The following is a 16,875-nucleotide window of genomic DNA, read 5'->3' on the forward strand; positions in this document are numbered from 1 at the left end:
GGTGGTACTTGAAACAAGATCCTTGTACTAAAACATACTGACAAATCCTTTTACTGAACCAAGCAATGCGAAAACTTCTCTAAATTTGATTAGGGCTGAATATGATGAGTATGGTGTACTTATTAAACTTGTATTTGTTTCACAATTCAATATATTCTTTTTGGTCATTTTATATTAGGGTAAATTAGTAATTCAATAAATAGTTTGGTAGTATGGTGTACTCAGTTAATTTTAGGGTTCGTTTAGCAGCACTCAAAATAAATAAATGAATATGGGCATACAATACAAAGTTTCATGCTGCTACCTAGATCTTTCTCAATGTTTAATTATCTCCATGTAAAGGTGGAAGCAGAAAAAGAGAAGAGGTAAAGGAATTCATAGAATATCCAACATATTCTAATGAGTTTTCATAGACATGCCAGCCATACTTCCTTCTCCTGTTCTAACATAAAAGTTCTTTCTTTAGTAAAAAAAATCTCCTCTTTTTTTTAGCGGATAATTATGTTTGGACTTGTATAAGAAACTTGCTAATCTTTTTTGTTTTTGTTTTTGCAAGAGACTATAAGTACATCAAGGGCATTGTGTTCTTTAATTGATTCATATAATCATCTCTTGATTCCTTTAATTTAATAGAACATCAATCCGCAACTTTTGCCGTAAATTTAGAAACTTTAAATTCTTTCTACATATAATCCGGATTGTAGTTTTACAAGTAGAAAATTTGGCATAAGTCCAATTATGAGGAGAGATTTTGGGTGCAATCCACGCAGAAATTGTTATTGATCCAAGTCCTTTGACTTTTGCGTCACATAAGCTTACATGCCTTTTTCAATTTATTGATATTTACTTTTATTTATTTATTATTTTTTGTTCCAGTTATGCACCTAAAACATAAATAAGGTAAATTATCAATTCGTAAAACTGGTAAGTTATTGACTTGTAGGATATTAATTATCATATTTGATTTGAATTTAATTGCAAATCTATTTATTGAATTCTGAAATTTTCCCAAGGCATACCGACATCAAAATTTGTAATAAGAGTTCATAAAAACTTCATACCTTAACAATACGTAAGGTACCTATGCATACATCTCGTATGCAATATGCAGGTAATTAAACCCATAAATTACCTCTGGTCCAGTTAATTAAATCCATAAATTACATCTAGTCTAGGTAGTTATACCCTCTAGCCCAGCTAATTGAACTCATATAATATCTTGGTATGGATCTTTAAACTCAAATGAGATAAAAATCCATACAAAATTTCTTTGGAAAAAAAAAACACTATTACATGGAAGACATGTACGTATGACTTAAGAAAACTCAAGAAAAAAACACTTACCTGTAAGGCAGGTAAATATATACATGTATGTCATGTACATAATTTAATGTGAGTGCTTGTCTGATCGATTAGTATGATATGTGAGTCTTTACTTTTTATTGATTAAATTGTATTTTATCTATATATTAGGAATATTATCAAGGAAAAAAAATTCAAAATTCAAATTCTGGAATTCAATTACAAGGAAATAATGCATTAAATTTAGATTTTCAATGTGTTTTCCTTATTTACCTTAAAGGGTAAAATTGACACAACAAAAAAGTAATAAATGTCAAAGGACCTACATCTAAAACCAAAAACGTGAGGACTAGACCCAATGACAACTAATCGTTTTGGACCTAGATCTAAGAAGCCTTTTTACAAGTGAGGTAGAACTTTTATGGTGAACCATACTAGTTGACTTTCTTGCAAGGGCCTTGTACAAAAAGAACTTAAATGCAAGTGGATTGCATCATAAATTACTTGAATCCCGAAAATGGGGACTCAAATCCAACACAAAAGTTGGGACTTATCGAATCTCGAAAATGAGCTGGTGGATGAAAATGCTTTTGTGTATGAAATTATTAACCCCATCACAAAAAGTTGGGACTTATCGAATCTCAATGGCAGTATCTCATATCAGGATGCTTGAAGGATTGTGGCCATGCCTATTGGAGGATGATGGGAATCTGATCAGTTGGTTTGGCCTTTCAATGTGTCTAGTTGCTACTCTGTTAAAACTGGGTATAACTTGATTCGTCCTTGCAAACATCCCACTCAAAGAAGTCCACGTGCCTCGGGGTCTCACTTTGTTTCTAAGAAGGTGTTTGGTGTTCCCCTTTGATCCCAAAAATTAAAAACTTTATGTGGCGTGCGATAAAAGGTTGCCCTCCCACAAATTCTCTCCTTTTCCGTAGGCATTTGGGATCCTCCCCCTTGTGCCCAGTGTGTGAAAAAGCTCCGGAAACTGTTGAGCACTTACTGCTGCAATGTAGTTGGACTTCATGTGTCTGGTTCGGGAGTCCGCTAAGTTACCGTGTTGATATGCAGATTAGAACTACATTTGACGAATGGCTGCTCTGTGTTACTAGTAAGTTTGGCAAGATTAATCTTTATTGGGCGTTGTTTCATAGCAATTTTATTTGCTGGAGTTTATGGAGGAGCAGATGCGGCTTTGTTTTTGAAGGAAAAAATGTTTGGCCACAGCAAACTATCGTTTGGGCCAGGCTTCAAGCTTTAGAGTTGATGGAGGTTGTAAATTTTGATGGTCTTGGTGTGGAGGAGCCTCATCCTCAGGGGGTTGGTGCAATACAAAGATGGCTCCCTCCCCCCCATTCTACTCTAAAGCTAAATGTGGATGCGAATTGGGACAAGAAGACTTTAATTGCTGGCTTAGGAGCTATCATTTGTGATGAGCATGGTAGATACATCAGGGGAGCTGGAATGGTTAGACTGGCCTCCTCTCCAATTGAAGCTGAAGCCCATGCAGCTTTATATGGTTTGGTGGTCACCTCGGAATTGGGCCATCTAAAGTGTGAGCCTGATTCAAAGGAGCTGATTTAAAGTGTTAAGGGGAATATTCAAAAAGGTAGATGGACAATCTACCCAATTCTTATTGCTTTAAAGGAAAAGTGCAGAAGTTTCGGCTCTTGCTCCTGGAAGTGGATCCCAAGGCAAGCTAACAAAGCAGCGGATGCTGCAGCTTTAGAAGCAAAGAGGAAGATGTGCGATGAGGTCTGGATCAGCAGACCCCCATCTTCCCTGGTGTTCGTGCTCCAAAGCGATGGTCTTCCCTGTCCTCCACAGGTGTAAGGTTTTTGTCCAGTTAGGATCTGACGCTCGCCTACTGGGGTGGCGTCCTAGTGCGTTTTGTCCTAGCTGGTGTTTTGTGTTTTCTTTGGGTCTGTGAGGTGCGTTTGGTTTACTTCGCCCTTTGTAGTGCTGTCTGGGGGTTGCGTACAGATGTTTGTCTGGCTTCTGTTTTTTTCGCGGTGGTGTTGTTTTGGGCTGTTCATTTGGTTGCTGTAATTTTGGCTCTCTTCCCTTTCTCTTAATGAAAGTGTGTTTCGATCAAAGAAATCCAACAAATGAAATTTCCTTCTTATTATCAAATACTAGTGCGTGCTTAAAATTGAATGAACTCACTCTCAAATCATGGACAAGATGCATCCAACGGTTGGGCTTAAATCAAGCCAGGAAACCATTCGTTTGCTTGTGATGGTGGTGATAGAGCAAGAATTCTGTAGTGAGGGTTTTAGATGAGGTCCTATCTCTTAATCGTTGGCTAAGGGCCTTATTAAAACCCTCACAATAGAAATGGAGTTGGCCGACATATGCAAGTTGCGAAGACAATTAACTAAAGTCATGAATTAAGCAGCCAACCGTTCCCTGCTTCACAACTTGCTTTGAACCAATGGCCGCAAAGTAGTACACCTCTCCGCACCTGATAGCTCCCTCTGTTTGGTGGGGGCACGTGGCAGGTCCCTGCTCGTCCAGCGATTCATAGACACAGCGAATTAAAATTAAAAAAATTAAAAAATAAAATATTACAACAGAGAACTATTTCGAGAGCTTAGACAACACAAATAACTTGCACTTAAAAAGTGACCATCCATTTCTCCTGACAAAACAAAGGATGAAGTGCAGTACAAGACGATATTCACCATAAAACATCACATATCTAGCAGTAGTTAATACATTTTATGTCGCTTTAGCCGTCTCACGAATTAGGGAAAGCTTAGCCAGAAGACCACACAGCTGAAGGTAGGAGCCAACTCCATCACAGATTCTCATGTGAGCAAAACCTGTTTCCTGCAAACTCGCACAAGTAAACGGCTTGTGAAACGACAAGACCTCACAGAGAATGAGAGAAAAATCTTCGAATAGCGTACATACATACCTTCATGAATTCCAATTTCAAATACTCAGCCATATCATAATTCTTTATGATACGGAAAAAGGTTGTGATTATGTCAGTTGGGGAGTAGCCCAAATCATAGAGCTGCTTGAGACCTGAACAAGCATCATCAAATTTCCCTTCAAGCACATTGCACACCATATTCTTTACATGCAATGGATGAGGCTGGTCACAGACCTGAAAAACAATAAACATCTTAGAGAATTACCAAATAACATACGAAACAAATGAGCATATCAAGAAATTCATTAAAAATATGACCTTGAAAACATTTTCTTGGTTGACAAACCGGAATCCACTGTTGGTAGCTTGCAGGTTATTCAGTGCCTGCCTCATATCACCATCAGCAGTGAAAATAATGGCTTCAAGACCTTCTGGAACATAGGGAACCTTCATTTATAACAAACACAGATGAATTATACACAATCTAAAGTTTTCGAAACAATGTTTATATACACGGCAACGGTTGATTAGCGAAGCAACTTCTTTTTGAACTTTTATCATTGTTAATAACCAATTTCCTGGCATAAGCCTCAAGATTAAAGTGAGTCTCAATACGTTAGGCATACGGTCTAGAAAGTAGGTTGAATCCCTAGGAAATAAAAACCTCTAAGCCCAAGCATAGAGATACATTATTAAGCTTCATCTAAGCTTCATCTAATGGCAAAAGTATCAAATATCTTCTCAAACCTCAGTTCTTGGGGTGACATCAATTAAGAGGCCAATGAAATATCAACCTATAAAATCACTACTGAGCAAGCAATGATAGAATTTAGACAGACAACCAACAGAAGTTGCAAGGTTTTTTCTTCCGTTCTTTTGGCATGATACCACAAACACATGCATTAAGACATGTTACCATGTTGTGCTGCAAGTGTGACACACCGACAGAGGGAAGGATCAAGAGACCACATACACACATCAGTTTACTGAGTAAACGAAAAACATTCTGACAAACAAAAATAGCTAAGCAAGGTCAGCGTTTCAGGCTCTAGCAGTCGTGGGGCACAGAAATGAAGCTGAACAGATAGTATTAAAGAAAAAATTGAATAAATGTAAAAGCTGGAATGTGACAGAGAATAAAAGAATATACTCTGTCTGACAAACTAGTGGCGACATAAAAAAAAATTTCTTCCAACCTAATAGTAAAGTAAAGTTGTACCAATCTACCAATATATTCGGTGATTATCATTCCTTTGAAGCTAATTGATGACAGTATGCAGAATAGACATTACAATGTAAATAAATTTCTTTACCTTTTCAGCTTGAACCACTATCATTAGGCGACCAAGTATCTCCAGATCAGATAATCTAGAAAATCGGACAAGGGCACATCTACTCTGAATAGGCTCAATAATTTTGGAAGATACATTGCACGCAAGAGCAAAACGAGTGGAATTTGAATATATTTCCATTGTCCGCCTCAAAGCTTGTTGTGCTCCAGATGTCATACTGAATTGTGTACAATACACAGCCAAATAATTTCCAATACGCACCGTCCAAAACAAAAATTAATTTAGATAAAGTAATGTAAATATAAAAAAAAAAATTAGAGAGATATATTTGTTTTGGGATGAAAGAAATATACCAAAGAATGAACAGTCATGCACCAAAAAGTAAAAACACATAGGGAGATGGATAAGGGCAGTTTGCAGTTTGTTGCACATTACTTTCATGGGACAATATTATCAGGATTACCTGTCAGCTTCATCCAAGATGACAACTTTATGCCGCCCAGGAGGCAATGTGACTTTCTTTTGAGCAAACATTTTAATTTTGTTCCTCACAACATCTATCCCCCTAGACAAGAAAGCAACAATAAATAGTTTATGATTAATACCAACATTTTTTTTATAAATTGAATTCAATAAATACTATAAATGTACTCACCTGTCGTCGGATGCATTCAGCTCTAAAACAGCCTGCTTATAATTCGGTCCCAAAAGCTCATGCGCAAGAGCGAGTATACTAGTGGTCTTACCAGTTCCAGGAGGACCCTGAAAACAATAAACAGTGATCAGGAGAAGCATAGGTCCAGTGACTTGATGCAACTGAAACCTTCCAACTTAGTCTTTTTGCTTAATATGAGTCTGTCCCCCAGACACAAAACACCCCACTCGACAGAGTCTAACAGCTTTCAGTATGAAGAAATCTTTTCATTTTTCGAAATCCCGAACAAGATAACCCATAAGATAAGACAAAAGTTTTAACACTTCAAACTCTCTTGTAAGCAATCCCCATGTTAAATACAAGAGCCACAAGTTTCTGTGGACCTAGGCTCTTAAAATCACCGAAGTTGCCTCTAGCATATACTTCACTTCCACTACGCATTAATATAAAAAGTTCATTAAATTGATCCAAATTCTAATAAGCTCGCTTCGAAATTCCAATAAGCCTACTTGGTTCACACTTATTGAGCAGGCAACAAACTTTTCCCCAATTTCAAACCCATGAATACCCATGGAATGTGAGAGCACAAGCAACAAACTTTTACCAATCTTTTTTCCAACATTTCAAAAATTTACAATTTCCAGTTAAAAAATGCTGAAACTTTTACACAATCAGGTTATATATTGAAAATTCCCCTAGGGTTTAGGGTTTAGTGAAATTAATGTGTTGGGTTTGTGCGCAAGTGAGTGAGAGAGCTACGTACGGCCAAGATGAGGTTGGGCATGTTGCCGTCGCGAGCGATGACCTGAAGCCTAGACACGGCATCTTCGTTGCCCACAATGTCGGCGACATTGCTGGGCCTGTACTTCTCCACCCATGGCATGTCGTAGGCTGATGACGAAGAAGAAGAAGACGACGCCATTGCGTTGTCGTTTTTCTGCTGGCTGTGAGAAAAATGCAGGGTGAACGTCGCAAAGCGAACAGCCCTCTTTGCCACTCCGCTTCGGTTTGGAGGAGAAAAATAGTCCTTCTGCCGTTTATGTGTAAGGGCCTGGACAAGGTCATATTTCAATTTTGCCTATGCTCTGTTCTACTTATTTATTTGTTTAAAACCCTTGTACTTTTGATATTTCTCTACCAAACCCCAATTCTTTGGTTACAATTTTTTTACCAATGATATTGACAAATGCTATTTATTTGTATTTCACCTTTTTAGGCTAGTATATATAAAGGAATAAGGACTTTAAAAGTGAAACATTCAAAAAATCCGAGGGTACTCTTGGTAAATTAAAATATTAAAATATTAATTAAAAAAAACTAAAATATTAAAATACATAGATTTTAATTAAAAGGGGGGTAAAATTGTAAAACAACATTAAACTAAAATTATTTTAAAAAATAGGAAAAAGAATAAGAATAAAAGAGCAGGTGGAATATTGAAGTCCTAAAACTTAACAAGACATAGAAAAGAATCAATCCAACGACGAAAAACCATGTATAATGTTCAATGAACTCTCAATAAAATAATATTGCAACCCTAGGAGTCCATGTATGAAACACTCTATAAAAACGAGGTTTGATTTATCAAAAAAACTTAATACATGAATTTAAGAGCCCCTAAACCCCTTCATCAATTTTTTTTAATAAAAACTTTATGGTTTTTCAATTACGACTGAAGCCATTACATGAAATAAATTCGAATAGATTATTGTTTTACATCTTTGTTGCTAGTTGTATCTTTCAAATTTTTCTTAAATTAGGGTAATTTTATGCTGTTTAAGATATCCTCTTTATTTTTCAATTATTTAAAGGCTTAAATGTTAAAATGGTCCTTGTATTTTATCTTACAGGCCAATTTAGTCATTGTGTTATCAATTTGGCCAATTTGGTTCTTGTGTTTATATACATTAGTCAATGTGGTCCATTCCCTTAAAAATATAAAATATAAAATATTTAAAATTAATTAAAAAAACTGTAATTGATTATAAAATTTTAAATTCAATCTGAAAATGGAATATATTTTTGTTAAATTTCACCTTCCCCAATCTCACGCACACACCTCAGCCACCTCCCAAACCCAGCCACCCTCACCACCACCACTCCAACCCCAAACCCATAGCCACCCTCACCACCATTCCAACCCCACCTAAACCACAACAACTCTCTCTCTCTCTCTCTCTCTCTCTCTCGCGGCTTCCTCTCTGACAAATCATGAAGATCTTCATAGCCGGTCACTGTAATCTTGATGGCTCTACCGCCAATTGATCATCCTCGCTGCAGCAAAAGTCGACGACATTCAGGCCAATGGATCGGAGAGGAGAGAGAGATGAAGGGTAGAGTATGAGAAAATCTAAAACATAAGAGAGAAGAAAAATTGCAGCAAGAGTAGGCATCAATTCGACTAAGAACCCTTTTTTCTTTCCTACATGAATCGAGACCATTGGAGGTTGAGGTTGTGTGGGTTTTAATCATTTTAGCATTATTACTATTTCAGTTTAAATCTTTATAATTAATTACAGATTTTTAAATTAATTTTAAATGTTCTTTTTTTAGATTTTAACATAATTTTGACGGAAAAGATCAAATTTGTTAATAAATACAAACACAGGGATTAAATTGGCCAAATTAATAATACGGAGACTAAATTGGCCGATAAGGTAAAACACAAGAACCATTTCAACATTTAAGCCTTATTGAAATGTAATATACTACACCATCATGTATTTGTTGTGTATAATCTGATATCTGGAATGTGATGAGATATGGGGCTCGGCCAATACCCATTTGCTATCTGGGTATCGGGTTTGTCCATTTTTCCCACTCTCAAATCTTGATTGGTAAGAAACCCCGAAAATAATTGAGGACACTGTGCTTCAGCTGTAACAAGAAAACCCCACAGGCTCTCTTCTGTTCGCTTTTGGGTTTCTTCAAAGGTATGTTTTACTGTATTTTATTTTGTTTTGCTTGTAGCAAATATGGGCCTTTCGCAAATGAAGGTGAAATTAGATTGAAAATGGAATTGCAGCTGAGAAAGTCTGTAAATCCCCAAACCCAGAAAGCTGAAACTTAGCTGCTTGATGCCCCCTATCCCCTTTGAGCAAGTGGTTTACTAGAAGATGTTTAACATAAATAAATAAATGCTAATTGAAGCACCTTCTATTCTCATTTAAATTTGACGTGCAATGGTGAAATGTAAACAATTTGGGTTCATGGTTTCATTTATTTTTCCTGAATGGAGTTTAGCTCATATTGAATAGAACCCTACATGTAACTGAACCCAAAAGGATGGCTTTAGTGAGTTTTAGTCAGATTGCAATGGTGGTTTAGCTACCCGCCTTTTGTGGTGTTTACTAAAAATTTCTTCTTGGTATTAAATCATTCATGGCCCTGTGGAATTTATTGATCATATCACTACCAAAAGGTCATGTCCTTTTTAAAATTGTATGTTCATAGTTTATTGAAATTATTAGGCGCATATTCTAGTCACAACTGTTTGCTATCTTGCTTTAGCATTGATAGCTTTGAATTTGTGTGAGGTAAGATGGTTGCCCAGGTGGAAACCTAGCTTTGAAAGTTTCTAACTGGGAGAATTTTGGGCTGTTGTTCAGGAATTTTGGTCTGTTGAAATGTGTAACTATCAACCTTGGGAAGAGGATTCACTTCAGAGTGAAGATTATGTACAAAGTACTGCAGAAGGCGTAGATGTGGCGGAGACAGGGTGGGGAGCCCGGCTGGCAATGTTGGAAGCAAGGGTAACTCGAGTGGAGGCTAGGGTGGAAAGACTTGAGGCGAAGATGCTTCATCTGCAGAAGGGAATGAATTTTGTTTGCGCGCTGTTTCTGTTTACTCTCATGTATGCAATATTCAAGTAAATGTCATTGTCAGGGATGATCAGATCATTAGTTTTCAGCTATATGCTCTATATTTCTGTGAGACATATAGTTAGGTATATGCTGATTCTCTGATCTGTTGAGTTTTATTGCAACTAATGGTAGGTTTGGAAAATGGTTTGTTTTTTTATTTTCCTTTTTTCCCTCTTATGATCCTGTAGAACTATATTTTAGTTTGGCAATATGCAGAAGCTTTGTGACGGAAAATGAGCCAAGCAAAAACAGACCAAAGGTCTCTGAATCAATTTGTACATTGAATTTTACTGTCATGATCTGTCAATCTGTGTATCAAGATTTCACTGTTAGTTGTTAGTTAGTCTGTTTATCAAGCTAATGAATTTTGCCAGAGTATAGTCATAATTGTGTCTCTGAGTAATGAAATTTTATGCCTGAGTATACATTATGGTGCTATAGCAGGTGCAATGTTTGTAGTTCCAGATCAAGTAGATCACAAGTTTAACTCAACCTGCTTAACCAAATTTAGCATTCATCGTCGGTGACTACAAGCATCACGCAGTGCTGCAAACCTGTGATTCCTGTTTACCAATTTGATCTATCATCTTTGCTATCAGAACATTGGAAATGTGTGGGGTTTCATCACTGGAGTCTGGAGGTTACAGGTCCTTTAGACTTGCAGCATTGCTAGTTTGCCATTTCTTTTAATTACATATATGAGAGAGAGAGAGAGAGAGAGAGAGAGAGAGAGAGAGAGAGAGAGAGAGAGAGAGAGAGAGAGAACTTCCACTAATTTAGCAAGATGAATTCCATTCTTACAAAAATCTGAAACGTACAACAATCCTTCGCAAAAATCAAAGTCTGAACTACAATTAAAATCATAGCATTCCAAACACATATGCCATGTCAAGAGGCTGTCCACAATTCAACTCTCAATTGTCTCATTTTCAGATTCACTCTCGACCATTTCACTAGCTGTCATCCAATCTGGTCTTGATGCTCTAATGTTCATTAATTCTTCTGCGTGTTGCTCATCTTGTGCTTGATCTTGCATCCTTAAATTTGCTAAGGCCCAATCTTTCAAGCAAATTAATGCTTCTACTGTATTTGGACTCAAACTGGTCATCTTCTCAGATAAAACTCTACCACCTGCACTAAAACATGATTCTGATGCTACAGTAGAAGCTGGAATAGTTAGCAAATCACGAGCCATAAGAGAAACAATAGGATATAATGATTGATTTCTTTTCCACCAACCCAAAACACTAAATTGGTTATCATCAGCAACCTCTATCGTTGGTAAATCAAGATAAAACTGTAACTCAGAAGTGGTGGTGGAAGAAGATGAATATTTTAGCTTTGCCCTTTTCAACCATTGCATAGAGTAATTTCGCATAATAGGGACAACTATAGAACCAGGAGTTTGGCTCAAGGTGCTAGAAGTTACAACTGCAGATTGCACATTTTGACCCACATAAGACGTTACACTCCTTTTGTAGACATCAAAGAATTGAAATAACAAGGTCTTTAAAGCTAAAAGTTTTGAGTCAATGGTTAATTGATCAATACCTATCATCTTTAACCATTCACCAATTGCAAATACTTTAAACCTAGGGTCCATAATAGTAGCAAAGCAAAACACAGTAGGAAACTCTTCCCAATATTTATCAAATTTTGCTTTCATTTCAGTCAAAGCATCCTTAAAAACAGAAAATTCAGAATATGCAGCAAATGATGCATGAATATCTATTAAACAACTAATAACAAGACTCGAAGTAGGGTAATACACACCAGAAAGCATCTTTGTTGAAGAATAAAAATTTTGTAAAAACCCACTAACAAGTTGAGCTATTTTCCAATCTTCTTCATTAGGAACTTGTAAATTGCAAGAAAGTGATTCATTTATCTCTTTAACATACCAATGCAAAGGGACTTTATACTTTATAGCTACAAGTAAAAGCTCATAGGTGGAATTCCACCTATGAGGCACATCATTGTCTATATTTATCTTTCCCATATTGAAACCAGTACAACATTTTACCCAAATTTCATGTCTCTTGTTAGAGGAATTCATGCTACGTACAATATCGGTAATTTTATCAATAGACGGAGATAAAACTTTCAGTCCATCTTGCACAATCAAGTTCAATATATGACAACAACAACGTACATGAAACAACTTTTGTTGCACAGAATCAAGCAAGAGAGATGATGGTAGTATACTTGCAGCTGAATCATTATTTGATGCATTATCTAATGATAGAGTAAATATTTTGTTGTGAATGCGCCAAGATAACAATTCATCAAATATATGAGTTGCAAGTGACTCTCCGGTGTGTGGGTACTCAATCATTTTAAAGCAAATTACCCTTTTATTCAAACACCAGTCTTTATCAATAAAATGTGCAGTAAGTGACATGTAACCCATTTTCTGCTGTGATGACCAAACATGAGAAGTTAAACAAATTTTTGAATCAAGTTTTTCAAAAATGGCATGCAAATCACTCTTTTCTTTACCAAATTTTTTCATCACATCTCCCTTACATGTAGAAGCTGAAATTCCTTTATATTGAGGACAAAATGCACGCTGAATCATGCCAGTAAAATCATGGCTTTCAACAAATTTAAATGGCAGTTCTGCTCTAATAATAAAATCTACAACTTCTTTACGAGCAACAGCATGATCATAAGCAAAATTTGTCAAATTTCCAGCAACAGCAGCATTTAATAATATTTGACCTGGACTAATCCTAGCGTGTGCAGCTTCATGCTCTTTTAAATGACGGGATAAATGACTAGTACCACTCCTAGGACTACCAGCAAACAAAGTATTACAAATAACACATTTAGCTTTAAGTACTGGTTTACCATTTTCAATTTTGATAACCCTTTTAAAATAAGACCATACTTTACTTGTTAATCTGGGTGCACTTGCAGGTTTATTGTTGGATGGAGTGGTGGAATCATTAGCAGGTTCATTCACTGTTCCACTAGCATTATCCATCTTGATTGTCTGAGGCTGCCAAAATTCAACCAAAAAAAGAAGAAAGAATCAGTATATATCAAGCTGACAAAGTCCAAAAACAAAGCCTGCAATTTGAAAGTTTCAAAAAGATCCCATCCCAAGCTGTTTACCCAATTAATTAATAACAACACAAAGAAATTGTCCAAGATGTTGAGTGTTGTCTCCGAAAACAAAAGCAAAACAGAATAGTTCGATGAAAAAGAGAAAAAAAAAAAAAAAAAGGAACAGAAACAGGTGAAGCAGCACTAAACCCCAACAAGTAAAGAAAAAAGAAAAAAGTATTAGACTTCACAACCAAAACAAAATCTTTCAAAGAACGGCAGATTACTCATTTCAGTCCAAACATCTCATGGAAGAAAAAAAGAAAAAGATCGAACCTTTTGGGGTGAAATTGCCCAGCCAAAGTTATGGATGGAGGTACAAAGACTCTAAATTCGACAAGTCAGTTAAGCTGAAATTGTAGAAGAAGATGATGAGTGTGGTGTGGAGAGATGAGCGACAGCGGCGAGGTTAAGAGATGAGCGTGTTTCTGCCTGATGCTCTTCTTTTTAATGGTTGGGAGTCTCTAAAAGTCAAAATAGCCGTTACTAAACCCAATTCCCAACATTGACCACCAGAAAAATAAAACAAAACCTAATTCCCAACTCAATCCAAGATATATACATGCGGGCCTGTGGGCTGGGCTGGCTTACGTGGGCTCAAACGGGCCGGACTTTAGATACCCTATCTCAAGCTCAACCCACTAAACAACAGGCTGACCAGGCCCATGGCTCGTAACAGACCGAGTTTTTCTACAATGGGCTGGGCAGGCCCCATCAACTCATGGGCTTGCAGGCCAAATGGTGACCCATAATTTTACATCCGGCCAAATGCGCTCGGATCAGGTGAGAACAGCTATATGGGAACATTAGGCCATCTCCAGCCATGGGCTATATCCCAAATATAGCCCAAAAATAATGCAAAACCCATCTCCAGTCATAGGCTAAATAAAATTTTGGCCAAATTTGGAGGGCCACATTTGGCCATTTAGCCCTCTAACTAGGCCACATATAGCCCACCTTTAGTCTAGGCCAAATTTTTGTGGGCCCATGCATTTGCTTTTTAAAAACTAATAGTAGAGTAAGTTGATGTCATAGGTGGATATATATAATAAATAGATTATTATAAATAAACCCAATCCTAGACATGTATTTATAAAAAAACCCACACACTATTTAAACATAGAAACACACCCAAAATCAACCCCAAAATCAACAATTGTATATTTTTTGGGTGTGTTTATAAATGGGTTTTGAGTGTGTGTAATGATGGGTTTTGAGTGTGTTTATAAAGTATTTTGGATGTTGGGTTTTTTTATAATTTCAGCCCCCATTTTGGGTGTTTTAGTGAAACCCCCTATAATAAAATATGAAGGATCCTAAAATATAGCCCTGCATGGCTGGAGATGGAAAAATTTAGTCCTGCACTATTCTTTAAAAAAATTAATATTTTGGAGGGTGGACTACATTTAGCCCTATGACTGGAGATAGCCTTAAGTGCAAACTTGTATCTAGACCGTTGAATAAACTTGGACAGTTGAGATTAAAAGATGGTTTTAAAGGGTTTCACATAGAAACGGGTCAAACAAAACCCATCTATCTAACTGAGACCCCATCCTCTCCACCTTCTCTATCAAAACCCCACTGGAACAACTATTTTTTCTCAAACAAACAAGAGACTCTGAATCATGAGTTAATCAACACTCACTCACCATCATCCCTTTGTTTCTTCTCCCCCCACCCACCCTCCTCTTTCTATCTCCCTCTTTCTCTTTTCCCATTCTCTTTTCGACATCCACCAAACCTAAGTTCCAAATCTGAAATTTTTTTTTAAGCATACTGATTTTACAAAAATATTGGATTATTTGAGATGGTTGTGGGATTCTTAGGAGATATATGAGAGGTGAGGAGTGGAGGATGAGATATGGGTTGGGTTTCGAGTGGGTGTTGGGTGGGAAGGGGTGGACCAGGTGGGGCGGTGATGGGTGGGAGGGGGATGGGGAGGGCATCACGTCTAGATCGATGCCCTTTGTTTTTATTTTACTTAATGGAATGATTTATATAGCATCGGTTGCTCAACTTCATTTTTGCGTTTTTCTTATACGGATTTCTTGGATTTTGGTATCTTATTATGTATTTTGGGTTGTTGATTTGTTGATTTGTATGCCTTCCAATAACTTGGGTTGTCAATATCTTATTCTGAAATTTGGGCTGCATCTCTATCTCACTCCCTATTTGATGCCCTTAGCATGTTGTAGACAATCTATTTATCTTCAACTTTTTCTGATTTAAAGTTGAAGAATCTCCGTAAAAAATTTATTGTCGCGTGCGTAGAGAGAAAGAGGCTAACTGGGTATTTTAAAACCCAACTTCAAAAAATTTACGGTTGTGCCACTGCATTTTTGTTGACCACAACTTCTTCGTTATAACTCTAATTTGAGCCCACTATGTGTCTACGAACTCGTGAGAGTGAGCTTTACGAAGTGGTGCTACTCAAATCCCCAAAATCCTTCCAGATCGAAAAGTGACTAAAGTAACCCTAACCCTAATGGCAAAATTGTAAATCCACAATTAAATAATCAATTAAACTGTGATTTTTGGGATGGGGTGTTACACTTGTCATTTCTCTTCAATTTATTACTATTTTTAAATGCTTTTAACTTCCAAAAATCATAATAAATTTATTAAAAAGCATAAAAATACCTCAAAAAATCCTACGAACTCCTTGTGATATTTTCTACATGTTTTGAGATTTAAAATATAATTTTGACTTATAAAAAAATCAAATAATTTTTCAAAGTCAAGTTTGTAAAACTCCAAGTGTAAAGATCATTACCCTTTATCACTACAACTCTTCCTCCAATTAGTTCTTCAAATTTCCTAAACTCAAAATTGAAATTTCACGCTTCATAGTCAAAGATGATGTTGCAAGGAGTTTGTAGAAATTTTCGGAGTATTATCTAATTTTTTATATTAATTTTTTTGTGTATTTATTAAGATAAATATACACAAAGTGAAACTCTAATGACACATGGCGCTACGTGAGAATGACACACGTTTGAAGTACTGCCGACGCACTATTCATATGCACAATAGAGATGTTGCATTTGTCCTAGGGTGCATAACCATAACCATCATGATACATAAATGGCCCATTGTCCCCATAGACAGCCTGAAATATGCAACAAGCATGATACACAATAATGCCAGGAGACGAAAAAGTTTATCAAGTAAGAGATGGTTTCTCATGTTCTTGAATTTTAAACCAAAATGGGTGATGAGTAGATTATCTTCAACTTTAAATAAAAAAAAGTAGAAGATAAATAGATTGTCTATAGCAGGCTAAGGGCATCAAATAGGGAGTGAGATAGAGATGTAGCCTAAATTACAGAATAAGATATCAACAACCTAAATTATTTGACGGCATACAAATCAACAAAACAATGACCCAAAATACATAATAAGATACAAAAATCCAAGAAATCCATATCAGAAAAACACAAAAATGGAGTTGAGCAGCCGATGCTATAGCCTGCAAATCCGTGGCTGTGTTATAAAAGAAATAGGAAATCGATAGACATGATAACCGAATCCTATGAATTCCTTTTCGAGAACGATGGAGTGTGTTGTTTTTGACAGCCCAAAGAAAAATAAGAAAACAGAGTTCCAAAATCATAAAGTTTTGGAGATAAAATAAATACTATTCGTTAAATCTGAAGGTTCAAGAAGATGGAATCAAGAAAAGGGTATGCCAGATTTTGAAGATCTTGAATATTTTGCTAACCTATCACCAGTTGGATTTTTTATTATTGTCATATGATAAAACAAAAAGGTTAA

The 16,875-nt window shown here is 36.4% G+C and overlaps 1 protein-coding gene and 1 long non-coding RNA gene across 3 annotated transcripts; one reads left to right on the forward strand and one right to left on the reverse strand.

Moving 5' to 3' along the window:
• Window positions 1-3,885: 3,885 nt before the first annotated feature.
• RFC2 (replication factor C 2) lies at window positions 3,886-7,182 on the reverse strand. 2 transcript variants are annotated; one of them, XM_021961681.2, is made up of 7 exons: window positions 6,894-7,182; window positions 6,131-6,237; window positions 5,939-6,040; window positions 5,497-5,692; window positions 4,502-4,630; window positions 4,223-4,417; window positions 3,886-4,134 (listed from the first exon to the last, which is right to left on the reverse strand). In XM_021961681.2, exons 1-7 carry the CDS (start codon window positions 7,050-7,052, stop codon window positions 4,024-4,026), a joined length of 999 nt encoding a protein of 332 aa, XP_021817373.1. In that variant the 5' UTR covers window positions 7,053-7,182; the 3' UTR covers window positions 3,886-4,023. The 2 variants fall into 2 exon arrangements, with proteins under 2 accessions (XP_021817373.1, XP_088101753.1); XM_088245627.1 differs by having other exon boundaries at window positions 3,886-4,141.
• A 1,700-nt stretch (window positions 7,183-8,882) lies between these two features.
• Window positions 8,883-10,150, forward strand: LOC110759594 (uncharacterized). The gene is made up of 2 exons (XR_002527139.2): window positions 8,883-9,063; window positions 9,739-10,150. It is a non-coding gene; the product is annotated as an uncharacterized LOC110759594 (long non-coding RNA).
• Window positions 10,151-16,875: the final 6,725 nt, after the last annotated feature.

Source organism: Prunus avium, chromosome 8 (genome assembly GCF_965620075.1).
Source record: "Prunus avium chromosome 8, drPruAviu1.hap1.1, whole genome shotgun sequence".
NCBI lineage: Eukaryota > Viridiplantae > Streptophyta > Magnoliopsida > Rosales > Rosaceae > Prunus > Prunus avium.